Genomic DNA, 26,206 nt, shown 5'->3' with positions numbered 1-26,206 from the left:
AAAGAAAACGAAAACATTTACAACACCCGTCCATGGGAGGATGTGAGCCAGTTAAAATAGAATAAATGTGTGTGAAGATTTGGACCAATTTCCAACATACGATCATCAGTGAATTGATTATTCACAAATACTTATTATTCATAGGTGCCACCAGGTTTCAGATATTCATAGTGTTTAAGAGGTGTTTTAATGTCACCCCTTAAGACACTAAAGTGAAATTATAAATAAATCTACAAATTGGTGAACAGAACTACTTTATAGTGTAATCCTTAGGTAGCATGTTACTTTAAGCAAATTAGATATACTGTAAAGGAAGATGTATTTCGTTTTGTTTTGGCAATGCCCGAGGCATGTGGAAGTTCACAGGCAGGGATTGACCCCGCGGCACTGCAGCCACTGTGACGCAAGAGAACTCCCAAGGAAGATGTGCTTTAAAGGCTTTCACCAAAGCAGGAAGAAAAAGTCTCCATCACTGGCCACACAAGCACTATTTTAAAATTATTTGTAAAGAAAAAGCTTAGTTCTTAGCAGTGTTAACCCCTCTCTCTCTCTCTTTTTTTTTTCCCTTTGAGAATGCAGAATGGACACTTCCTTCTGCTTTTAGGCATCATTTGAAATGCTGAGTTGGGTAGGATTTTTAGAATCTTAAATTCCTTCACATCATTCCACTGATTAGTCCTTTCCCTCCCCTCTTAAACCTGGAAGCATCGGCTTAAGAGGTAAAACTTGCCTAATATTTTCTCCAAATGCTGATTTGGACAGCTCTGTAGTTAGGATGGCGTCCGACTGGGGAACGACTGGAAATCTTTTGATTTTTCATTGAAGTGCAATACTTCTTAGCAGATTCAGGTCTAAGGAGAGGCAAGGGCAGCACCTAGAGTGCAAAATTTAAGTGGATGCTCACTGCCAGATGCTGTGCACTTACTTGACCTTGAGAGTGAATGGCTCCTTAAATTTTGTAGTCTAGGTGACTCCCTTGCTTCTTTGGAGTCTTGGCCTTTCTTCTTGGCATTATATTTTAAATTGAGGCCCTTATAGGGCATTGAGGCTCTGGGAAATAAAATAGGAAGTACCTGTGGCTCTAGGAAATAAAAGAGCCTTAAGGAAGCTCTACCACCCTAGCCTTTCAGGACCCAACAAGGGCATTTACTTGCTTTCCAGAAGAACACCAGCTTGATCACAAAGACTTCTCCATTCCTTCCATCTGGAGCTCTGTGCAAGAGTTTTGATTGTCAACAATTCTCTGGATAAGGGCCCCTGTATACAAAGACAACCATTTATAAAGACTAAATGAGGCCAAATCTGTTTATGAGATTTAGAAACCAAAAATCAACCCTTACTCGTGTCCTGGGCTTTCCTTATGTAACTTGCCATTTGGCTGCTTTTTGTCTTCTGTGACTTCACTTATTTTTGTTTGGTTTGCACATCACACTTCTACCCAAATAAGTTCTCAGGCTTCTGAACCACAGAGTGTCTGCTAAGGACAGAAAGGCAAATTGAAAGAAGTCTGTAGGTGGAAGTGGGGGGAGGGTGCTTGAAGGGGAAGTTCAGCTCAAGTGATTTAAAGACCAATGTCAAATTTTATAAAATGCAATCTGTTTCACTAGGAAAAAAGCTTAGAGACTCTCTGGATAGCATTTACATTTTTAGTGCAAGGACAGTAGGTGGAGCCTTTTTTGCTTGTTTTGTTTTTGGTGTGTGTGTGTTTTGTGCTTTGTGTACCCCCATACTTTCGGAGGACAAATTAAACTCTGAGAATATTTTATATTTTAAATTGAGGCCCTTATAGGACATTGAGGCTCTGGATGATTTGTTTCATGTTTAATACAGAGATCAGATTTTTTAAAATGCCAGTCCTTTCTCTGCAGCCTTGTATTTGACCTCACTATGTGACATGATTACATTCTTTTTTCCACCTCAGTATCCCTTTTGTCGAAAAGAGTGCATTTGATTAAAACCTGCTTCTACATTGAGAAGATTCTAGTCTAGTTATTACAACCTCTCCTATCTTATTTCGTTTTATTTTAATACAAGTTCAATCCTAAATGCTGTATATGCTCATTCGCATGATTATGGGTGCCTACTGCTTTTGTATAGGAGGGGGCTTCAAAGGTGATGGAAAGCCTTTCTCATTGCAGAGCCTCTGTTGGAATAGTTTTTATTTTTATAAAATAGGACTCACTATTGAGTCTCAGAGTTTGGCTTCCAAAAGTGTTTCTGAAAGTCGGTGACACTTTCGTATAAGTGAATGTCAGGTGGACAAGCTATAGTTAATCACCTGTGCTGGGGATTTGAAGAGTTGCTTTATAGGAGATGATCTTGTTGCCAATTTTGAAGTTTAAATAGATCATACATATATGCATATGTACATACATTCCTATACACACACACACACACATCTAAAATTTGACAAGGAAGTGGTTGTGGACCTACCTTGGGCTGCTTTAAAAATATACCAGGAGACATCAGAAAAGGCAAAAGATATAGAAAAGACTCTCCTGAGAACATATGCACACTGGCCCCTGCCTGCCTGGTGAAGAGAATGATCTCTGTTTTCTTTTTGGAATGAGAGCAGCTCCCTTAGTTAGGAGAGGTTGCTCACCAGGTTTTTATTGTTTGGCTTCTTCACACAGAACCCATCGGCTCCACCCTGTGCCTTTAGTAACATCAAGTTCTCTGGAGATACAAAGAAACTTACCCTGTCAGTCTCTTAAATAAGTAAATAAACAACATATATATGTTTTGCTTTTTTTAAAAAAAAAACTTTAAAGCAAAAGTTATACATATATAACAGCGTCCTTTCACGTGAAATACCCACGGGAGATTCAGGGGAGGCGTTCAGCTTTGGAGTTCGGGTTCCGGAGGCATCTTTGCAGTAAAATCCTTGGGGGAAAAGCAAAGCAAGGAGAACCTGGAGCTGGGTCAGGCCTCACTGCGGGCCTCTGGTAGCGGCCGGAGGGCCCGGGTGGAGCGGGTCAGGCCGCGGGGTGGACTCGGCAGCCCGACAGGCTGCGGGTCCCTGGTCACCTGGATTGCATGCGCTGGATTGCTTGGTCTCTCATCACCTTCTCTGTCCTTCATTTTGTTTGTCTCATTTTTTTTTTAATTTTTTTTTTACACCGAATTGTTTCTGAGCGTGCTGGATGGGCCGCTCAGATGTCGCACTCGCTATCGCTGGACGTGATGGAGATGGCCGAAGTGGCTGCCTTGCTGGATAGGCTGGCGGCCGGGCTGGCGGCGGCGCCCAGCACCTCGGGCGTGCCCTCTTCCTCGGGCCTTAGCGCCCGGCTGGAGCCCTGCGACAGGACCTGCTGCTGAAGTCTACAGGGAAGAGAAAGAAACGAGTCAGAGCAAAACCCAGCCTCCGGTCGCGCCCCGCAGCCCCCCGACCCCGCTCCGGGTCCTCATCCCTTACGCATGGCGGCTCTCCCTCAGACCCTGGCAGTTAAAGCGGGTAAGATGAAGCAACAGCGGCTGGGCTCCACGGAGCCCTGCAGTTACCCCATCCTCCTCCTTAGTCCTTTCTTGGCTCCTTATCTCCCCAGTCTTTGGCATGCTGTGCTCGCAGGGTCGTTCCCGGGTGGGAGATTCACAGTATTGTCAGGATAGATGAGGTGTGGGTGAAAAGGGTAGATCAAGCTAAGGGACAGAAGATGCCTTTCCCAGCTTGCATTTGCCTGTGGCGCACGCCGCTGTCAGTGCCCCTGAGGCCGGGTCCGCCCCAAACTAAAGACAAAAAAGGGCTGCTGGCGGTTGCATGGAGCGTTTGGGCCTCGGAGAGGTTCGGTTTGGTCAAAATATTTGGCCAATTGAGATCCACACGCTTGGGAATGAAAAACCTCAGCCGACTAGTTTGCTGTTTTGAGCGATGCCCATGCGTGGGAAGAGTAGAACTCGACTTTCCATTTCTTACAAACAAAAGTCAAAAATTTCAAAGCATTAGAGAAGGTTTAAAAAATGACAACATTAAACTGCCACATTACTAATAAGCCAGGCTTCACTTAATAATAGGAACCTGGGCCCAAGCTGACAACAATTAGCTTTGGGCCTTGGAATCTTCTAATTGTTTCTGGGATTCTAATTTTTCTTTCTTTCTCTCTTTCTCAATGCAGCCGTGGTTTGGTGACGAACCAGCTGCTGGAGCGAACCCCCCCCCCCCCCCGGGCGTTGACAATGAGAAAGTGTGGGGAATCAAGAGCCTGGAAGGAAACCCTTACCCAGGATCCCAGCAGTGAGCTCAAAACCTAAGACCCTAGATCCCAACACCTACGGAATCCAAGTCGGCAGGCCCTGGGTAAGGGCGTCTGGGGAGAGGTTACCCTCTACCTCCCAGGTGACCACACCACTCGGAGGCCTCTAGGTACCGACCTGTTCTTGGCTGCAGCCGCCCGGTCCCTTTGTCGGCGGTTTTTGAACCAGTTGCCCACCTGCGTAGGGGTCAGTCCGGTTGCCTGGGCAAGCTCACGCTTTTTGCTGGGGTTAGGGTATGGGTCCTGCAGGTACCATTCCCGAAGCAGGTGCCGCGTACGCTCCTTGAAGCAGTGTGTCTTCTGTTCGCCGTCCCAAATGGTGCGCGGCAGCGGGAACTTCTTCCTCACGCGGTACTTGTCCACTGGCCCCAAGGGCCGTCCACGCAGCTTCTCTGCTTCCTGGTAATGCGCTTCGAGCCACAGCGCCTGCAGTTTGGCATGCGACTCCTTGGTGAACTTGTGATTTTCCAGGATATGGTAGAGCTCGCGGTAGTTGCCGCCGTGAAAGGCCACGATAGCTCGCGCGCGCAGCACCGATTCATTCTTGTTGAGCGCCTCACAGGCCGCCGGGGCCACAGGCAGCGACCAGAGGAAGCGACCCAGGCGCTCCACGTCGCCGCTCTCCTCCAGAGTCTCGCATACCCCGGCCACTTGCTGGGGACTGAAATTCAAGATAGGCAGTTGGAACATCGAGACAGCGCCGGAGGCAGTGGGGTCGCTGAGTCCGGAGCGAAACGCGGGCCGGGCCGGTTGCGCCAGGCTCTCCTTGGTTAAGCGGCTCCGGGCAATTAGTACGCACGGCCGGGAGCAGCGGCAGCCGCAGCGCGACTGCGAAGAGCGAGCGAGCGGGACGGATCGGAGGAGGTGCCGACTCCGCCGCTCGGGTACGGCTAGGCTTCGTTAGGGCACGCAGGCCAGCGGGCGGGTGCAGCTACTGGGGTGGGCGGATTGGCGGCGCTGGCGCCATGGAGACCCCCTGTCAGTCACTGGCTGGCTCTGCCAATCAACACTGCGACCAGAGCGCCCAGGCCGTTTCAGCACCTCCCCGCTCTCGACAGCGCCCGCCGTTCACCCGTGGACTTCTCGGCAGTATTTTACAAAACTTGGAGGGGGAAAAGACGTGCGAGCGGATGAGAGAAAAAGATCATCGAAGCCGAAGCGTTTCACCCCAGCCTTGTTCCTCTTTCTTCCCCCTCCCCACCCCGACCCAAGAGGCAGCGATGCTGCAGGAATCCACTTTGGGGCGAGGCACTGCCTGGGTCAAGAGGTCTCCAGAGGACAAAGAGGACTGAGCCAAATCGAAATCCTCGAGAATTCACCGAGTTTAGTTGTAACGAAACAGAAAACCTTGAGGGGAGTGCAGGAATGGGGAGGGAGGGAAAAATAGATCAACTCTTGCCAGCACCCATCCCCGCATGCCTTTCTAGCTGCCCAAGTAGCCGAGTGGGAGTCGAATCTGAAGCAGCAGGAACAGGACTCAGGATCTGTAGAAGAGGTCAGTTTGGATTCTACCCCCATCACCTTCAAAAGCCTCCTGAAATCATTTTAAATACAAGCCATGACACTCTCACTCTTGATAACACAGGTGCTGACCATGAATTAAAACACTCGAAGAAATCTAGGGGTGTCGCACCCCCTCAAGTTTATACTTTTCATTTTTTTCCTCCGCAGTTTAATGGACTTGAGCAAATGTGCAGCGTAGCCACATCTATAGTGAGAAGTCATTGGTAGGTCAGGACAGCAACTTAAAAGCTTATTTCAAAGACCTTTTAAAAAATGTATCGATTTGCTCTTCTTACAGGCTAATTTTGCGGTACCCTGCGTTAGAACATTTAGCTTGAGCTGGGGATAGAAACTCTAACCTTGGCCTTCGGGCCGCACAGTAATTCAGTAAAAGTAAAATAGAGAAGGGGGAACCACATCAATAGAGGGAGTGGTGGTGGGGGGTCACAGAAAGCATTTCTTAAGCCACTGAGCTCTACTGAGGAGAGGAAGGGGGCTCTGCCTTGGGGCCAGCAGTTGAGTTAGCAATTTTATTGATTCCCAATTGGCATTCTTATGTAACATTTTCTGAGACCTAGGTCAAAAGTAATTACACTCTCACCTGGGCTTTTGATAGAGGTTTTTAATTTGAAGAAAATAATCTGGGAGATGGAAGTCCAACAAAACCACCAGGAAAACCATCTTTGGAGGTCCAGCCACAGAAAGGAATCAGAAGAGAATGTTCACTACAGAACTGAACTGGGCCGGGCTGTCTTTTCTTTAGTATCAAGTACAATTTGTATGTGGCTTGTACAGCTCTGGTAAATCAGAAGGCAGATAGATAGCACAGATGGTTGGAGGTGTCGGGTCAGATCATGCCACGCCTGAGTGCAGGGCAAAGCTCATTCTGACGGAAAACCCTGATATTATTTTCACAGATCTTCACAGTTCACTCAAAAAAAAAAATTAGGAAGAAAAAAAGCCCTGCAACCATCTACATCATTTCTGTGAGATTGCCAGCCGCTTCAACGGAGAGGCTTTTTTCCCCCCAAGAGCTTATTTTCTTGAAATGCGACAGGGCAGGGACAAAATAGAGAGAGTGATGGAGATAACGTCAAAACACGAACCTTCTCTAGCTTGAGGAGACTTCCGAATCCCCCAGAAGGACAACTTTTAGTGAGAAACATCGCATACATTAGCCCACAAGACGCAGGGTAGAGAGCCTAGCCGACGGGGAAGGAAAGACCCCCTAGCTCCAGTTTGCAGAGGTTTCCTAATTGTCCCTCTCAGGCTCTCCTTTTCTCCCCTTGTCGGCTATCTCCAGCCCAATCGCTTCAAGCTCACCCTCTGCCGGCAGAAGCCGCAGGTCGGAGATACCTTACGACCCCTGGGCCCGGGGCGAGGGTAGGGAGGGTTCCCCCAACCTCTGCACCCAGTTGCTGGAGATGAGAAGTTGTCTGTGCTCGCGGGGATGGTGCCTCCTTCTGCCCTTTTACTACACAATTGGAAAGCTGTGAATTCCGGGAAAACTGGCTTTGTATCCTATGTCTTTTGTGAACGGGTCATGTAATTTTACGAGCCTAGGTTCCCTATCCAGGAAATGGGAATATTTGTTTCCAGATGTCCCCTTTGGCTTCTGCGTTTCTGGGGCCATCGGGAGACTGGGACCAAAAGCCTAGGTTGCCACAGCGGAGCCGCGGGGAAAAAGGCACTGTTTGCCGCAGCAGAGTCTGAACAGGGACGCGGTGTCTGGGCGCCCTGCCGGATGGATCCTGAGCAGCGTCCAGACGCCCGGGTCTACTGTCAGGAGACCCTGTCTTCACCGCTTCAGGAGACTTGGCTTAATTTTATTAACTCAAGGGAAATAAACTTCTCCTGGGATCGCGCATTCGTCTACCAGTTTCACTCTGGGAAGGGACAAACGGAAGAAATTTGTGAGCCCCTACCCTGAGAATGAGAGAGACCTAGAGGATTTCATTAGAAATAACTCCGTGGCGAAGAAGGTGACCCCACCTCCCACCCCACCTCCCACCCCACGATTGAAGTGTGCACTTTTCTGGGTTTGCCAGGTGAAGGCTAGACCTTTTCATAATTTTACTGGAGGGATAGGTTTCTGTTTTTGTTTTAAACCATTTTGGAATTTTGCGCCAACCTTGCGAGCAACTCGCCACCGTCGACTTCATTTTTTCTTCTGTGCTTGATCAGGAAACCTGGAAAGCACAGCGGCAGCCCGTGACCTGGGGCCTATCTGGGCAGTTCTGCAACTTTCTGTGGTTGGTTTGCAGCAATTAGTAGATTTGGGAGGCCTTCCTTGGATTCTCACCAGTAATCCGTAGACGGCTATCCCTAGTGCGAACTCGAGACTTTTACTTTATGGAGAAAAATGTGGAGGAAAAGCATGTAAAAGACAATAACCCTGGGAAAAAGTCTTTGTTTAATTGTTCAGTGCGGCGGGAGCAGAGCAAAGTGCCCTCAGGGAGTTGTGAGAGTGCTACCCAAAGTCTTCAGAGTTCAGTCAGGGACTTCTTGCACATATTGGTCTCTTTCCTCATTTTGCCCCTTCTGATTTTGCTCTCTCTAGGGCAGAGGGACCCTTGGAGCCTTCACACTCTGCTGAAAGATTTGCCAGTGGAGAGCACTGCCTAGAGGTCAATACATTCTTATGTCTAGTTTCCAGGCTCTTGTTTTGTGTTGTTTCTTGTCTTTTCTTTGACTTTTCTTAAATCAAGCTGTAAAATAAATGATGTCTTTGTTTTCTTTCCTACACAGTTCACATAGTCAGGAATTTTAAGAATATAGTAATTGAATGCATCTGTATTCTTTGATAAAGATGTTTGTGCTGCATGTGAGAGTCACAGACTGGAAGACAATGAGGTCCCAGCCTTTTGTGTATGTCTATTTTGACTCTGTGGGGAGAGATCTTGGTTTCCCTTTCCAGAGCCTCAAAACTATGTGTTGCAAATAGGTAAGAATAATGTAAAAAAAAAAAATCTAAGATTGAAAAGGCATCTTATGTTCTTTGAAATTACTGTATTAATTTCACAATCTCAAATATTTATGCATGAGTTTAGTATTTTGATTTTTAGATGATAGCATATGCATAAATATAGATAGTTTGTTTATGTTTTGGTGGTCCAGATCTTCTGATTAATATCTTCAGATATTGAAATTAATTTAATATCCTAGTTTTAAAGTACCAACTATCCTAATAAGTTCTCAGGATAGATTGCTCTCTTTCATGCACTCCTCCCCTGGTGATAAATATGTACCTCATAACAAAGAACAGAGATGCCTCTTTTGTTTCCTGGGAGCAAACATCATTTGACAAATGTTCTGTAAATTTCTTGGTGCTGTAAAATTAATTAACTGGCAAAAAATGTATTGCAAGCAAAATATTGGTCCAATTTTAAGAGATTAGGATATTCTTGTTACTATTTGCAAAATTACTCACCATCTATTTTTTATTTTTTAGAGCCACACCTGCAGCATATGGAGGTTCCCAAGCTAGGGGTCAAACTGGAGCTGCAACTGCCAATCTACATGACAGCCACAGCAACACGGGATCCTTAACCCACTGTGACGCCAGAGATCAAATTGGTATCCTCATGGATATTAATCAGGTTTGTTACTGCTGAGCCATGATGGGAACTCCCATCTATTTTTTAAATGATGCAAAATTGCTTGTGTTAGGAGGAGGAAATTCTTATGAGTTTAAATGTGGGGAAATGCACTACTTGAAAATATTGATTAATTAGCAGTATTTTTTTTTTTTAATGTCAGGGTGACTTTGAAACTATTTTGACTCCTAGTTTGTGGTTGCTTCTAGGCATTTGGATAAGAATTGCTTTTAAGCCAAAGAGTATATTACAAGTTATACTCCTTACTTAAACTATGGTTTTGTTTTGGTTTGGTTTGGTTTTGGCAGAGCAGGTTGTGGTTCCCAGGTAAGGGATCAAACACTCATTACAGCAGTGACCTAAGCCTCTGCAGTGACAACACCGGATCCTTAACCTGCTTCACCGTAAAAGAACTCCTTAAACCATGGTTTTAATTTCACTTTTCTCTCTTCTGCTTCTGTGAGAGTAAGCCTGAATCTTCAGAGGGCTAGCCACAACACAGCATATCTTGCTTAGAGCTACATATCAATGGGTTCTTATGTGAAGGATTAATTCTTAAAAATGTAACCAGCATGTCATTTATAAACACTTTATTATGAGTAATGAAACAGTTGGATGACTGAGAGAGTAGTTAATTCATAGTTCTCTGTTGGCACGTTATTTTTGACCATTTTCAAATCCAAGATCAAAGTATCTTCCTAAAATACACATAGAAACCTTATAATTCAATGAAGTGAAAGAGTGTAGCTTTGTTTATGTCTTCTGGTATGAACCAAACATTATTCATATTAAATTGTATGTCATATATACATATATAAATTACATGTATTATATGTGTAATATGTATAGTAAATAATAATTCCCTTCTGAGTAGTGTAAAATCAAACAGAAGCATAAACCTCCAATAAATACGTTAAATTCTCCAAGTTAATCCAGTTGGTTAGCAGAAAATACTTTTTTTTTTTTTTTTTTTGTCTTTTTGCCTTTTCTAGAGCCACTGTGGCATATGGAGGTTCGCAGTCTAGGGGTCCAATCAGAGCTGTAGCTGCCTGCCTATACCAGAGCCACAGCAACAAGGGATCTGAACCGCATCTGCAACCTACACCAAAGCTCACGGCAACGCCGGATCCTTAACCCACTGAGCAAGGCCAGGGATCAAACCCGCAACCTCATGGTTCCTAGTCAGGTTTGTTAACCACTGAGCCACGACAGGAATGCCCAGCAGAAAATACTTTTAAAGAATTACATTAAAAAATGCATTTTCATGGCATCTTACCCTTCAAAATAGTAAACCTCAGGAGGGCAATTATAACTCCTTCCTTCCAGAGGACATTTGGCAATGTCCAAAGACATTTTTGGTTGTTACAACTCACATCCAATGCATAGAGGCTAGAGATGCTGCTAAATATCTTGCAATGACTAGCATAGCACCTCTCCCCCATGTTAGTAGCAACACTATGAAGAAACTTTACTTCAAAGGAGCTCAAAATAATCAAGTCACAGTCATACAAAACCTACTAAAATTCTATTTATTCTGGAGCTGAAACATTTTTAAAGGAATCAATACCCTTTTAATTTTACCTTGGGTGTAGGCCACATCAATAAAATCTGTTGCTGAAAACCTACTGTGATTTTGTTTCTTTTTAAAAGTTATTGTAAATGATACATTGACTGAATACTTATAAATTTAGAAATATCTCTAGAGGGAGTTGCTGCAGTGGCACAGTGGGAATTAATCTAACTAGGAACCATAAGGTTGTGGGTTCGATCCCTGGCCTCACTCAGTGGGTTAAGGATCTGGCATTGCTGTGAGCTGTGGTGTAGGTCACAGATGAGCCTTGGATCCTATGTTGCTATGGCTCTGGTGTAGGCCGGCAGCTGTAGCTCCGATTGGACCCCTAGCCGGGGAACCTCCATGTGTCACGGGTGTAGCCCCCCCCCAAAAAAAAAGAGAGAGAGAAAGAAAGAAAGAAAAAGAAATATCTCTAGGAAAAGTGGGATTTTATTTGGAATCCATGTTCTTTGGGTAATTGGTGGGACAGCCAACAATGGTTGAAAGTTATTGATCAGTCCCTCTCCATTTTACAAGTGAATAAAATGTGAAGACCAAAGAGATGAAATGATTACTCATATCACATAACTAACTAGTGGCAGAGATATGTTTAAAACAGATTCAAACCTCTTACCATATACTTTGCTTTTCCTACCCAAAGAAGATGGTATCATCCCTATTGATTTTGAGAGCAGAGAATTTGAATCCCTTATGAATATCTATTGGTGGCTGCCATGTGTAAAGTCCTTTGTGTTTTCCTGGCTTTCAGAGTTTGATGCACTCTAGTTCATGGATCTCAGAGAGATTGAAACTATTCTGAGTCTTGTCAAATGGTATAACCTACCAAGCCCTAAAAAGTCCTTAAATCTCAAATGTGTCTCTAGGACTTCAATTAACTTCTTTGTGAGGTGGGAATGTTGGAGTCTGGGTTTATTGAAGACCTTTCTCTGAGTCATCACACTGTATATTAACAGGAGAATGGAACTGAATCCAGACTCTTGGGGAGGGGAGATTGGACTTGAGGTGTTGTAAGGCTTGGCTTGGTTTAAGTAAAAAAGAAAAGAAAAGAAAAGGAAAAAAACCCCTCCAAACTCTTTTGTCAGGTCTTTCAAAAGAATAACAGTGATGCTCACTAGCATTTCTATAATTAACAAGCTGTCAACATTTCTATTATAGCCACAGAAGTCTATTACAGACCACAGAATTGTGATAAATGTTTCTTTAGGTCTGAAATGTTAGCCTTCATCTTCTTTTCAGCCTAAGGCAATTTTTGAAACCAATTTTGTTTCAATCATTTTGGATCAGTTGTGTGGTAATTTTGGAAGTGCAGATGCTCTAGGCACACCTATTGAAATAAAGATTTTTAAATGGAAACACACAGAGGAGTCTGCTTAAGCCTCAGTGGGGACCAGCTGCAAAGCTCTGGCAGGGAATTATATAGGCAGATAGTAAGAATAGATTTAGAAAAAATTAAGAGGCAGAGAAATGTGAGCATGTTTCCTTTAACAGCAGATTTTTTTCCCTCTCAGCCCTTCGATCTGTGGAATTTTAATCTTCTCTTTTTTTATGATTTGTGTTTTGATTATTTTTCTTATTGTTCCTAGATTTTGGTGAAATTAATGTAAGAGACTTTGTCTTCATATCTATTTAAATTTGGGGCTGAACTGATTTTTTTTGAATTTTAATAAAGTTTAGACTTCATTTAGTTAAATTTTCTTTCTACCCCTCTAATTTAATTTCTGCCTATCTTTTAATCCTTGTCAATTCTTTTATGGACTCTGAAAGTTCATTTTCTCAGTGATTGTCATTCTCTGTATTGTAATAATTTATATTTATTTTCTCTCTTTTCTGTTTGGTCCTACTCCGTGATTCCTTCCTTTTGCTTCCCAAGTCTCCATTGCCAGACACCTCCGGACCTAAACTAAGCCTTGTAAAAATTGTGAGGTTAACAGAGTGCTTACTCCTGAAAGTTGGTGGGGGAGAGGAGTAGTTTTTGGAGAAGAGGGTATAGTGTCACTATAATGATGTTTTAGGGCAGTGATGCTTCTCAAACTAAACTTTATGAAAGATAAAATAGTAGAGCAAGGACTCTAGATAATTAAAAATTTTTTTTTTTAATGGCCATACCAGTGGCAAGTGGAGATGATTTGTTTAAATTGTTGCACTAACCACATAATTTTAGGCCCAGTTTCCTTATTGGATAAACAGCATAATATCATATAGAGTAGTTATAGGGATTAAATGAGATTATGAATGGCTATTCCTTGCATAGTGCCTGGCTCATAGTAAATTCTCAACATGTATTAGTTCCCTTCTTATGGAAAACCATCCATTTAATCTATCAGTGTGACCCTCTATATTGGTGCTGTTTCACTTTGCATCTTTTCCTGAGGCTCATAGTCCTTTGGTGTTCTGCTTAGGGCTTTTGTGGCTTTCCAAGCAATAGTTTCTTTTGAAATAGGCCTCCAGAACTGTGGCAGAATACATTTCTGTTGTTTTAAAGGCACCAAATTTGAGTTAATTTCTAATGGTAGCCACAGAAAACTACACAGTAAACACTCGGGGAGTTTCATATAAGCTATTTATTGACTTCTTTAACTTATTGCCAAAAAAAAGCAATAGTCCACAGAACAGTCCTCCTCTCAAGATTCTTAACTTAATCATATATTTTGCCATAAAAGGTGATATTCACAGATTTTAGGCATTAGGAAGTGAATATATCTTTAGGGGGCTTTTCTCCCCCAGCCTAACACATCTCCTTATATGACAAGTGTACTAGTCTCAAGTATTTCTTGGAAACATTTCTTGAAAGAATATGACATCATAAGTGGTCAGGCTGCAAGTGGGAAAGTAATCCTTTGGCTTTGTTTTTTCTTCTTAATAAATTATATAGACACCCATCTCAACATTATCCAGTGTCAAGATTGATCGGATCCCAAAGAAAGAACTTTTATTAATTTCTTCATTTTCATATTGACCTTTGCTTTTAAATCTTCTCTTGTGACATTAACTGAAGCAAACAACTGAAATAGTAGATTTATTTAATAGGATAAGATAAAAAGAGAACATTTCATCCTTCTCTGCATGTGTTTAGTACTGGGTGAAAACATAGTATGGTACTATATTGAAGTGAATTGTGAATTCACAGATATAAGGAGAAATTTGCAGTTTATATTTTTCTTTCTTTCAGTGAGTTGAAATAATAATTTAGAAGTTCTGCAGTATTTTCTAGTCCATCAATGGTTATCTTTGTTTTCCTTGCTCTCTTAATTGTTACATCTGACTCTATCACTGTCTGTAAACAAGACACTTAATATCTTCCTCATCAAGATGTGCCATTTTACCTACCATGGCATTACTTTCCCCATTCTTCTCCCCATCGAAATAGGATTAGACTTTTAGAGTATTTTCACTTCGCCAATTTCCTCTTCCTCTGTTATCCCAACCCCAAAGTTTTCTGAAATGGTGTAGTACCTAGAGTTTACCTTATAGTGTATCCCTCTGTTTTAGGAACACTTGCTTATCAATTATGTCACCTATTTCTAGATTGTCCGTTCTTATCACACACACATACAGACACACATATTCCTCTCCATCTTTCCCTCTGCTATGGTTCATTTACTGATATTTAGATTTTTTTTTTCTGGTGTATTTTCCTCACCTGGAGTGCTATTCTTTTTCCCTTACCGGAAATACCTTTCATGCTTTTCTCTTTATAAAAGCAATGCCTGCTCATTGCAATAAATATCTATATACTTAGGAGTCAAAAGTGAAAGTTTTTTGTAATGCCATTATTCTAGAGATAATCGCTGTTAGTGCTCTGTGCATATCCTTATAGACTTTTTTCTCTGGCTGCATTCATGGCAGGTGGAAGTTCCCTTGAACCTGTACCACAGCAGTAATAACGCTAGATCCTTAACCTGCTGAGCCACAGGGAACTCCTTTATAGACTTTTATTCCTACACACAGATACAGATTTTTTTTTCTTTTGACAGAAATGCTGTCTTATTATCTATGCTGTTTTAAGGCCTTTTTTTCATGCTGATATTTTGTCATCATTTTTCCTGATAATAAATACATGCTGTCATTTTGAATGGCTGCATTTTATTCCATAGCATACATACCATAACTTATTTAGTCAGTCCCTACTGATGTTTTTTTAAATTGATTCCATTTTTTCACAATTAATGAAGTTTTTTCCTTCAAATTCTTGGAAGTGGGAGTTCCCAGCATGGCGCAGGGGAAATGAATCCCACTAGGAACCATGAGGTTGCAGGTTTGATCCCTTGCCTCGCTCAGTGGGTAAGGATCCAGCATTGCGATGAGCTGTGGTGAAGGCTGCAGACACGGTTTTGATCTGCATTGCTGTGACTGTGGCATAGGCCGGCAGCTGTAGCTCCAATTGGACCCCTAGCCTGGGGACCTCCATATGCCATGGGTGCGGCCCTAATAAGGACAAAAGACAAAAGACACACACACACACACACACACACACACAAATTCTTGGAAGTGTCATGAATGGGTTAAATGGTAGGATTTCCAAATTGTCATCCAAAAGGATTTTAACCAATTTTTACTTCTACCCATACTGTATAAGTGCCATTCTGTCCCACTCTGTGGCCATTATTCTTCTTTTAAGTTTTTTTTTTTTTCAGGCTTTTTTATTAAAATTTTTTTTAATAGTTATTTCCCCAATACAGTTTTTTTTCCTACTGTACAGCCTGGTGACCCAGTTATACATACATGTACACATTCTATTTTCACACATTATCATGCTCCACCACAAGTGACCAGACATAGTTCCCAGTGCTACACAGCAGGATCTCACTGCTAATCCATTCCAAAGGCAATAGTTTGTATCTATTAACTCCAAGCTCCCCAACCATCCCACTTCCTCCTCCTTGGCAACCACAAGTCTGTTCTGCAAGTCCATAATTTTCTTTTCTGTGGAGAGTTTCATTTGTGCCTTCTTTTAGATTCCAGATATAACTGATATCACATGGTATTTGTCTTTCTCTTTCTGACTTAGTTCATTCATGTAGTATGAGAGTCTCTAGTTCCATCCAGGTTGCTGCAAATGGCATTATTTCATTCTTTTTTATGGCTGAGTCATATTCCATTGTGTATATACACCACATCTTCCTAATCCAATCATCTGTCAGTGGACATTTGGGTTGTTTCCATGTCCTGGCTATTGTGAATAGTGCTGCAATGAACATGGGGTGCAGGTGTCTTTTTCAAGGAAAGTTTTGTCCAGATACATGCCCAAGAGTGGGATTGCTGGGTCATATGGTAGTTCTGTGTATAGATTTCTAAGGTATCTCCACACTGATCGCCATAGTGGTTGTACCAGCTTATGTTCCCACCAACAGTGCAGGAAGGTCCCCTTTTCTCCACACCCCCTCCAGCATTTGTTATTTGTGGACTTGCTAATGATGGCCATTCTGACTGGTGTGAGGTGGTACCTTGTGGTAGTTTTGATTTGCATTTCTCAGTGATGTTGAGCATTGTTTCACGTGCTTGTTGGCCAATCTGTACATCTCCCTTGGAGAAATGTCTATTTAGGTCTTCTGCCCATTTTTCCATTGGGTTGTTGGCTTTTTTGCTGTTGAGTTGTATAAGCTGCTTGTATATTCTAGAGATTAAGCCCTTGTCAGTTGCATCATTTGAAACTGTTTTCTCCCATTCCGTAAGTTGTCTTTTTGTTTTCTTTTTGGTTTCCTTTGCTGTGCAAAAGTTTGTCAGTTTGATTAGGTCCCATTTGTTTATTTTTGCTTTTATTTCTGTTGCTTTGGGAGACTGACCTGAGAAAACATTCATAAGGTTGATGTCAGAGAATGTTTTGCCTATGTTCTCTTCCAGGAGTTTGATGGTGTCTTGTCTTACATTTAAGTCTTTAAGCCATTTTGAGTTTGTTTTTGTGCCAGGTGTGAGTGTGTGTTCCAGTTTCATTGATTCACATGGAGCTGTCCAGTTTTCCCAGCACCCCTTGCTGAAAAGACTGTCTTTTTTCCCATTTTATATGGTTGCCTCCTTTGTTGAAGATTAATTGACCTTAGGTGTCTGGGTTCATTTCTGGGTTCTCTATTCTGTTCCGTTGGTCTATGTGTCTGTTTTGGTACCAAAACCACACTGTCTTGATGACTGTGGCTTTGTAATATTGTCTGAAGTCTGGGAGAGTTATGCCTCCTGCTTGGTTTTTGTTTCTCAGGATTTCTTTGGCAATTCTGGGTCTTTTGTGGTTGCATATAAATCTTTGGATTGTTTGTTCTAGTTCTGTCAAAAATTCTTTTAAATTTTTGCCAGCTTGATAAGTGGAAAATGGTTTTTTTATTTTTCAAAATAGGCGTGTCTTTATTAAGATCATGCAGTTTCGCATATTTATTGGTCATTTATATTTCTTCTTTTGAGAATTTTCCAATTATACACCTTTTTCATTCTTTTTATTCTTTGGAATATTTCTTCAAACATTAAGGATACCTTTTTCCCTGTCACATATTGCAAATATTTTTTACTACTTTTTCACTTGCTTTGTAACTTTATAGTGTTGTTTGCCCTATAGTTTTTATAATTCTAACATAGTCATATCTATCAAATCTGGTTTTGTCTTGGGTGTCATCCTTAGTACAGCCTCCCTTCCAAGTTATAGAAACAATCAGTATTTCCTTCTCCTACTCTTCCTAGATTAAAAACATTAAAAACTTTTAAATCTATCTGGACTTATTTTGAGGTCTCATGTAAATTTGAAGTCTAACAGTTTCTTCGCCCCTTCAAATCTTTTTTTTTTTTTTTTTTTTTTTGTCTTTTCTAGGGCCGCACCTGAAGCATATGGAGGTTCCCAGACTAGGGGTCTAATCAGAGCTGTAGCCACCGGCCTACTCCAGAGCCACAGCAACGCCAGATCCTAACCGCGTCTGCGACCTACACCACAGCTCATGGCAACGCCAGATCCTTAACCCACTGAGTGAGGCCAGGGATCAAATCCACAACGTCATGGTTCCTAGTTGGATTTGTTAACCACTCAGTCACGACGGGAACTCCCCATTTTCTAATTCTTCTTTCTTTTTTCCTTCCTTCTATATTCCCTTCCTTCCTTCCCTGGACCAAAAAGAAAAAAACTTAGAAATCCCTTTCATCCTTGGCCCCTTTCCTTCCTAGACTCCTTCCTCCTTCAATCAAAAAAGTGTATGTTTTTCTGTACACTCTTTTCTTCCCCCCCTTCTCCTGCTTCTCAGCTATTCACTCCAGGCCTGAGAATGTACTGGAAACCTCCTTCCATTCCAGACAAAGGTTTTTCTTTTCACAGCCTGGGTTCTCTTCTTTCCCTGACGGTCTTGCTTGGCAGGAGTATATCTAGACTATTTTTATTCTCAGAATATTAAGAGAGTAGAAGCAGGTGGTATTGCCTAAGGTGCTAAGAAGACTTGCAGAGCTGGAAGAAGATACGAGTGAGTTTGTCACCATACAGGAAAGGAAGACTCTGACCTTAAGGATGTGGTGGGATGAGGGATGGAGATAATGGGGTGGGATTCAGCTTGGAGATGATGAAGTGGAAACTATCTGGAGAGTAGAACCAAGGCTCTAAGAGATACCTTGGACCAAAAATTGCCTCTGTTGTATATTTCCCAGAGTTTATTGTTACCACCATCAAATATTGCCTTTTTTTTTTTTTTTACTGATAATTCTTTTTCCACAGATTTGAAATGCTACTTTTATCACATATTAAATTTCTAGGTATGCATAGGTATTCTTCTGGACTTTCTCTTCTTTTTCATTGATATGTCTATTCCTATGGTTCCACTACTGTAGTTCAAATACATTTTTAATACCTAATAGGGAAATTTATTCTTCAGTATTTTTAAAGGAGAATTCTTTGGCTGTTTGGTGAATATTTTCGTCCAGATCAACTTTAAGGTCAATTTTGTCAAGTGTCTTTTTCACAACCCAAGATTCCAATAGAAGTTTTTATGGAATTGCACTGTACATGGAGGCAGTAGAGACAGAAGAAAGAGGCAGACCACTCCAGATCAGTAGGTGTCAAGATTAATAAGCAAGGGAACTTATTTACTACACTTGCTTAGGTGACTGCAAGATGAGTAGATCTCTGCATCTGCCCATCAGATCTTAAAGTTTATATAGACGCCTTAACTGGGTTTAGTCATGTATTTCATCCAGATGGTCTTAACAGCACCTTATACTCCTAAGGGCTCTGTCCTTGAAAACAATGAGAATGGTAGACAGCACATTTATTCCAAGGACAGGGGAGAAAATGAGGCACCTCCAAGTGCCTGGGTCTGGCTCAAAGGTCAACCAGTGGTCATGTCTTCTCAATGACCTCCTCCAAAATTTCCACCCCTTGTGACTGGCTCTCATAGTCTTACACAGCTGCAATTTTCCCAGTGTGCCCTGAGCGGCCAGCAAAGTGTTTCACTAGCATGAAGGTGGCTTGTTTGGTAGCTATCTGGGTGAGCTGTCCCCTTGCAAATAAGAGTAGATCATGCCTTTCCCAGGCATGATAGGAACTTTGGTGTTCTCAGCAGCATAGTAGATTGATCCATGGTGAGAGCTGGGTAATGGCTCTTCCATACTTTATTGGGTGTCTCAGCAGGGGTCCCTAGTCTGGCATATGGGGAAACAGGCACTATTGGTTGATCATTCAAAGGTGTACTGAAAGCCTGAGAGAATACTTTAGTCCACTTGGCCATGGTGGTTTTACCTATTTGTTTATTAGTTTATTTATTTATTTATTTAGCTTTTTAGGGCTGCAGCCATGGCACATGGAGGTTGCCAGGCTAGGGGTCAAACCAGAGCTGTAGCTGCTGTCCTACACCACAGCCACAGCAATGTGGGATCCAAGTCTCCTTTATGACTTACACCACAGCTCACAGCAATGCCAGATCCTTAAACCCCTGAGCAAGGCCAGGGATTGAACCCGCATCCTCATGGATACTAGTTGGGCTCATTTAGCTGAGTCATGATGGGAATTCCAACCTGTTAGTAATTTAATCTGCTGCTTTGATATTCTGTTTTTTCTTTCTATCAACCCTACCGCTTGCTAGATATAGGGGAGATTGAAACCTCCATTCAATGTCATGTTCTTTTGCCCAATCATGACCTTCGAGTCACTGTATTTCAAGAGCAATCCAGCATCCTTGGCAATATGCCATCCCATGCATATTTGTGGGTGGTCACTCTTTCTCTGCAACAAATCTGATGTATATACCAGAGGATTAGTTGCTAGGGTTTGTACCTGAGCTAGGATGTAGCTTCCTGACTGTCAGGATGTGTCAGTGTCTCATGACCTGGCACATGGAAGACAGTAAGGACTGCTTGAAGCTCTTCCAGGTGAATCCAAAATCTTTCCACATATCCTGAACCTACAAGGCTTTTTCATCATCCACCCCCTTAGCTTCCATTGTCCAAGTCATAGGGTTAATCACTTTAGAACAGCCCCACTGTCAGTACAAAGGATTAATGGCCAAGGTTCATGAGTGATCGCTAGCCCAATTGCTCTGAGTTCAGCCCACTGGCTGCTGTGGTTTGTTTCTGTTTCCAGGCATCCGTACACCAGATACCAGCAGGTTTCCTCCAATCCCTCTCTGCAAGCTGCAAGGGCAGCCACAGGAATAGGCATGGAGGCATTCAGAGCATCTGTGTACTCTATAGGGCCTAGTAGCACCTGTATGTCTAGAGATAGCAGGCTGGCAGACAGGGTGCTCCTCTGGTGCAAATATGCAGGCCACTTAGTCACAGTGAGAGTTAGAGCCATGACAGAGGTGGGTTGATGGAACATGTTCTCCATCCATCCCTTAATAGGAAGGAATGTGTGTATGGGGGGCTGTATTGGGTTTCTGACCCCTTCCAGAGCTGGGATCAAAATCCTAGGGGTACCTTCTCCTTCTGTTATTTATTTCACAGCACCCAACCCATACCTTCCAGAGTCACGGAGACATCTAACTCAATCCCGTATGGGTTATACCCAGAGCTATAGTCTGCTTCACTAATATTTTTGTCTTTTCAAAAACAGCTTGCTGCTCTGACTCCCAAGTCCCACATGTGCTCTTTCTTTACCAGGCAGTATCAGGGATGGAGGCACTGGGTCAAGTGGAGTATCAAACAAAACCCCCCAAATTCCTAGAAAAGCTTACACCTTTTTCATGTTCATTGGGGTTGAATAGGCTTGGACCTTATCAATCACAGCTTCTAGGATAATGCATATCCTACCCAAAGAAATGAATCCCCCAAACATTATGGCAATGCCTGGGCCTTGAATTCTTTGTGGATTCACCACCCGTCCTCTCTCTCCTAGATGTTCTAGCAAAGTCTGCAGAGTGTCCTGCAGCAGAGGCAAGCCTTCACATGTCAGTGTTACATCATTAGTGTAAAGCACCTGTTTTACTGTAGTGGAGAAGGAGAACAGGGACAAATCTTGGGCTACCACCCCATAACATATTGTGGGGTTTTGCAGGTAACCTTAAGGAAGCACTTGAACAGTTTATTGTTGTCCTTCCCAAACTTATCTTAGTTATCGGAAACCTGGACTTGTCAGAGTCTTTTCCATAAAACTCTTAGAAGATTAAGGATAGTAGGAACATTTATATTAATAACATATATTTATATAAAATAACCTAAAGAAAGTTAAGCATCACTTATTTAAAAATGCTTCCCATGTAATTTAATATATGATAAGCCTAATTAGTTTAATTCTCCTTTACAAGGAGAAATAGCATATCTTTGTGATGTCCAGTGGCTTTGTAGAAAATCACAAAGTTAGTTCAAGATGAGTAGGACTTTGACTTGGGGTAAGTTTGTCAAAAATACCAAAAATTTAAAACATTTAATTTGATAGTGTCATAGTATTAAAACAATACTTAGTTATACAGTTAACCAAAGTAATAATTAAAGACTGCAAAGGCAAATACATAAGTTACATAGTTGTGAAAAAAATGAGCTCTTTTAATAGAGAAGACTCAATTTTCTTAAGTAATCAAAGCCTGATAAAGACAACATGAATCACAAAAAATTATTTTGATAAAGCACAGCATATCTGTTTTCTAGGCAGATTATTTAAAAGGTGAAGAAAGACCTTTCACAATCCTATTAAGGATAGACCAGTAGTCCAAAATAACTTTGTGTCTTTTAGCAGATTAAAAAAAATGATTTCATTTTTTACCTAAGTACACTATTGATATTAAAGCTTATTTTTCTTTAAGCCAATTAAATAGAGCTTTTTTTTTTTTTTTTTTTTTTTTTTGTCTTTTGTCTTTTTTTTGTTGTTGTTGTTGTTGTTGTTGCTATTTCTTGGGCCGCTCCCGTGGCATATGGAGGTTCCCAGGCTAGGGGTCTAATTGGAGCCGTAGCCACCGGCCTACGCCAGAGCCACAGCAAAGCGTGATCCGAGCCGCGTCTGCGACGTACACCACAGCTCACGGCAACGCCGGATCTTAAACCCACTGAGCAAGGGCAGGGACCGAACCCGCAACCTCATGGTTCTTAGTCGGATTCGTTAACCACTGCGCCACGACGGGAACTCCTAAATAGAGCTCTTTTACAAATTATTTTTGGCAATACCCTCCAGAGATAGAAAAATGTCACATATACCTAGCATATCTTCAACATCAACATACAAACAGACGCAGAGATTCCACAGCTTTCATTCCAAAGTTTTAGCCAAGAATCAGGTACAACAATATAAAACTCACTCATTTTAAACCGGTTGAATCCAAATGTATCTCTGGCAGATGGAACAAGTTAAGATTACTCACTCACATGGCTAAGGCTTTTTACTAATATTTGTGGAGAAAAAATTTAAAATATGTATTTGTCCTTTACTAATAATCTTATGGAGGCTGTGGACTAGATTTTGACCAAGGGAGAATCTATAGCTATCTGTATTTTAAATAGTCTCTTTCCCTCTTTTTTTTCTCTTCAGTTTCAGGCAATCATGGGCAGTATTTTAATTATCTTCTGAGGTGTTTACATTTCAGATAAAACTTACGACTTCAAGGGATAGAGAATTAATGCAAATTTTCTTCTAGGGGTTTGGGGATACATTTATTATCTAAGTCTAGGGTACTTATTATTTAAAGTTTTCCTTCATATTAGAGATTAAATGGCATGAGATATTCTGCCCATTTCATTGTCAATCATACAACATCCTCTTCTTTGCTCTCCCCACTTCCTAGAGATTCTACTTCTTAGTGTCCTAATCAGGCTTTATCACAAGCACGTGGACCTTAATCCGTGGCAGCTTGTGATTTCCTAGCTTGTCAAAATAGCACTCTAAGATCTCCTTCTTATTATTCTTCTCTTCCACCTTGTCTGCTAGCCCTGAAACTAGCAGAGTAGTGGACAATTCCATGTCCTTCTCTAACTTTAGCTCTTCCAGCTTTCAAGTTAGCCTCTAGTTGGGCATCAAAGGTCAGCTGAACTGCTCACAGTAGAGGTTGGCCCACTGTGGCAGACATTTGTTTCTCTTTACTGGAGTTCTCTTTGTGCAGTTTCTCAAACAAGCTCATTAAAACAGAACTTGCTTACAAGATGTCTTAGGTGACTGCAATATGAGTAGATCTTTGTACACCACCAAATCTTAAAAGGTTATAATAGAGGTCTTGTAGTCCCATTGTGGCTCAGTGGTAACAAACACAACTAGTCACGAGGATGTGGGTTTGATCCCTGGCCTTGCTCAGTGGGTTGGGTATCCAGCATTGCTGTGAGCTGTGGTGTGGGTTGCAGACACAGCTTGGATCCTGCATTGCTATGGTGTAGGCTGGTGACTGCAGCTCCAATTCAACCCCTGGCCTGGGAACTTCCATATGCCATGGGTATGGCCCTTAAAAAAAGTTTACAATAGAGGTCTTAACTGGGTTCAGTCACATATTTGGTCCAGATGGTTTCAACTAGACCTTACTCTTAAGGCTGCATCCTTGAAAATGACTCCACTGTGGGAATGGTAAGAGTGTACCTTCCAAGGACGGAAGAGGGAATGAGGAGCCCCTGATTGCCTGGGTCTAGCTCGTGGGTCAACTGGTGGTCACGTCCTCTTGATGACCTCCTTCAACAAATTGCATTATATAAAGAGATGAATTTGGGATAAATTGTATTACAAGAGATGAATTTGGGATAAATTGTATTACAATGTTGAATGTTCCCAGTCAGGTACATAGAATGGCTCTCATTTATTCAAATACTCTTTTATGTCTTTCAATAAAATTTTATACTTTCCTCATATAGGAAAAAGCAGATATGAAAACTGAAAAAGCATCATGGCTTGAGGTAATTATTGTAAAGGTCTTAAGTCCTCTACAACTCCATAGATTTTTGAAGGCATGATTGTATTACAGCATGGTACAATAATTAACGTTGACTATTGTTTAAAATGAATGAAGAAGCTTTTCCGTTGAGTTCCCTTGAGTTTGTAGATATAGATAATTGGAAGGGGAAGAGGAGCAGAAAATGAGGTTAGAGCTTGAAGAATTGTCCAGAGCAGGGTCATGATAATTGGCCTTTCCTATCTGAGCTCCTCCTGTGAATGTATCCAGACTGAAGCCTAAGAAATAGTCTTAAATGAAATCGAATGATTAGCCTGAGAAGGTAGAGGACTTTCAAAGTGGAGAATTATGTTTCCTTGGGGTTTAGAAATTATTCTAGTGCATTCAAAAATTTGTAAGGATCCTGAGAGATTTAGTGATATGGTAAAGAAGACATGATTTTTCTGTATAATGTGGGGGAGGATACACTTAGAAACTCCAGGGAAAACAAAATCTGTATAGGAAATCATTGATCAGATGTGAAACAAACTGAAATATGGCATGATTATAATCAATTGATAGAGACTAAGCAAAGAAAATTTAAGTGATTTTGATGCTTAGAAAATTGGTACAAGTAAATTTTCAAATGACATATATAGTGACACAACATTTCAGCATCTCTGCTTTTCTGCTTTCTTTAAAAGGACTCTATAGGTATAGGTGATATAACTCCAACTTAGGCTATCTTGAATGAGAAGAGAATCTATTGACTTACAGAACTGACTAGCTGACTCTTCTATACCTTGTTTCTGCTTTCATCTATGTTGCCTGCATTATAGAGCAGTTTTTCCATATGGTGAGAAAGATAGCTATCAGCTGCTCCAGGTTTGCAGGGTTTTTGGAGTTCACCAGCTCACACAGACATTTTTCTTCTATTATTCTACACATACCAGTTAAGAAAGACTGGCCTCAGAGATGAAGTGCTGTAACTGGCCAGGGCATTCTCAGTCTGGTCACACATCCACCATTCCTGATATCTGAGCCCTATGGGAAGCTAGATTCATGGTGTTACTGATTCCTGTTTAAAAAAAAAAAAAAAGTGTTCTTTTGACAATATTGATTCTTCCAATCCAAGAGCATAGTATATGTTTCCATCTGTTTGTGTCATCTGTGATTTCTTTCACCAGTTTCTTATAGTTTTCATGGCACAGATCTTTTGCCTCTTTAGGTAGGTTTATATCTAGGTATTTTATTCTTTTTGGTGCAATGGTAAATGTAATTGTTTCCTTAATTTATCTCTATCATCTTTCATTGTTAGTGTATAGGGATGCAAGAGATTTCTGTGTATTAATTACTACCCAAGACAATTTTCAGATTCAGTTCAATCCCTATCAAACTGCCAATGGCATTTTTCACAGAACTAGAACAAAAAAAATTTAAATTTGTATAGAAGCACAAAATACCTTGAATAGCCAAAACAATCTTGAAAAAGAAAAACAAAACTGGAGGAATCAGGCTCTCAGACTTCAAACTCTGCTATAAAGCTATAGTAATAAAAATGGTATGATAACTAGTATACAAACAGAAACATAGATCAGTGGAAAAGGATAGAAAACCCAGAATTAAACCCATACACCTATACTCAACTAATCTGTGACAAAGGAGGTGAAAATATACAATGGAAAAAAGGCAGTCTCTTCAATAAGTGGTGTTGGAAAAACTGGACAGGTATAGGTGAAAAAAAAAAGGAAATTAGAAATTCTCTAACACCATACACAAAATCAAACTCAAAATGGATAAAAAGACCTAAGCATAAGGCTAGACCTAATAAAACTCCTAAAGGAAAACCCAGGCAGAACATTCTCTGACATAAATTGCAGAAATATCTTTTTTTGATCCACCTCCTAGAGTAATGAAAATAAAAACAAAAGTAAAGAAATGGGACCTAATTAAACTTAAAAGATTTTACATAGCAAAGGAAACCATAAAAAAGAAAAGACAACTCGCAGAATGGGAGAAAAATCTTTGCAAATGAAGCAACTAACAATGGATTAA

The 26,206-nt window shown here is 41.4% G+C and overlaps 2 protein-coding genes across 29 annotated transcripts in view; one reads left to right on the top strand and one right to left on the bottom strand.

The window, feature by feature from the left end:
• The window catches only part of C1H14orf39 (chromosome 1 C14orf39 homolog), a 259,890-nt gene that overhangs the window by 114,827 nt on the left and 118,857 nt on the right, over positions 1–26,206 (top strand). For 19 of the 28 annotated variants that reach the window (XR_014820192.1, XR_014820159.1, XR_014820213.1 and 16 more), the window contains exons 1-4: positions 1,812–3,454; positions 4,113–4,294; positions 8,314–8,380; positions 8,502–8,697. The exons of 4 other annotated variants lie outside the window; for them this stretch is intronic. Coding sequence is in view for 15 of the 24 variants with exons in the window: in XM_084982587.1 (XP_084838713.1) it covers positions 8,624–8,697 (74 nt within the window). In the remaining 9 variants the exon portion in view is untranslated. Of the gene's footprint in view, positions 1–1,811; positions 3,455–4,112; positions 5,746–7,597; positions 7,736–8,269; positions 8,381–8,501; positions 8,698–26,206 lie in introns of those variants that run through there. 5 more of the 28 variants (XM_084982542.1, XM_084982527.1, XM_084982505.1 and 2 more) reach the window with 4 other exon arrangements.
• On the bottom strand, positions 3,153–4,940 carry SIX6 (SIX homeobox 6). The gene is made up of 2 exons (XM_005660024.4): positions 4,369–4,940; positions 3,153–3,321 (listed from the first exon to the last, which is right to left on the bottom strand). Exons 1-2 carry the CDS (start codon positions 4,938–4,940, stop codon positions 3,153–3,155), a joined length of 741 nt encoding a protein of 246 aa, XP_005660081.1.

Source organism: Sus scrofa, chromosome 1 (genome assembly GCF_054392235.1).
Source record: "Sus scrofa isolate SSC_HxYL_T2T_F1_AM1 chromosome 1, Sscrofa_HxYL_maternal_Yorkshire_Landrace_v2.0, whole genome shotgun sequence".
Classification (NCBI taxonomy): Eukaryota; Metazoa; Chordata; class Mammalia; order Artiodactyla; family Suidae; genus Sus; species Sus scrofa.
Note: the sequence above shows the minus strand (reverse complement) of the source record. Positions and strands in the feature narration are given on the sequence as shown.

Bases quoted from the DNA above. Each gene is read 5' to 3' on its own strand.
- SIX6 (XM_005660024.4), bottom strand. From the start codon at position 4,940: ATGTTCCAACTGCCTATCTTGAATTTCAGTCCCCAGCAAGTGGCCGGG. The intron at 3,322-4,368 runs GTCGGTACCTAG...TCTTCCCTGTAG, and splicing joins GCGGCTGCAGCCAAGAACAG to ACTTCAGCAGCAGGTCCTGT.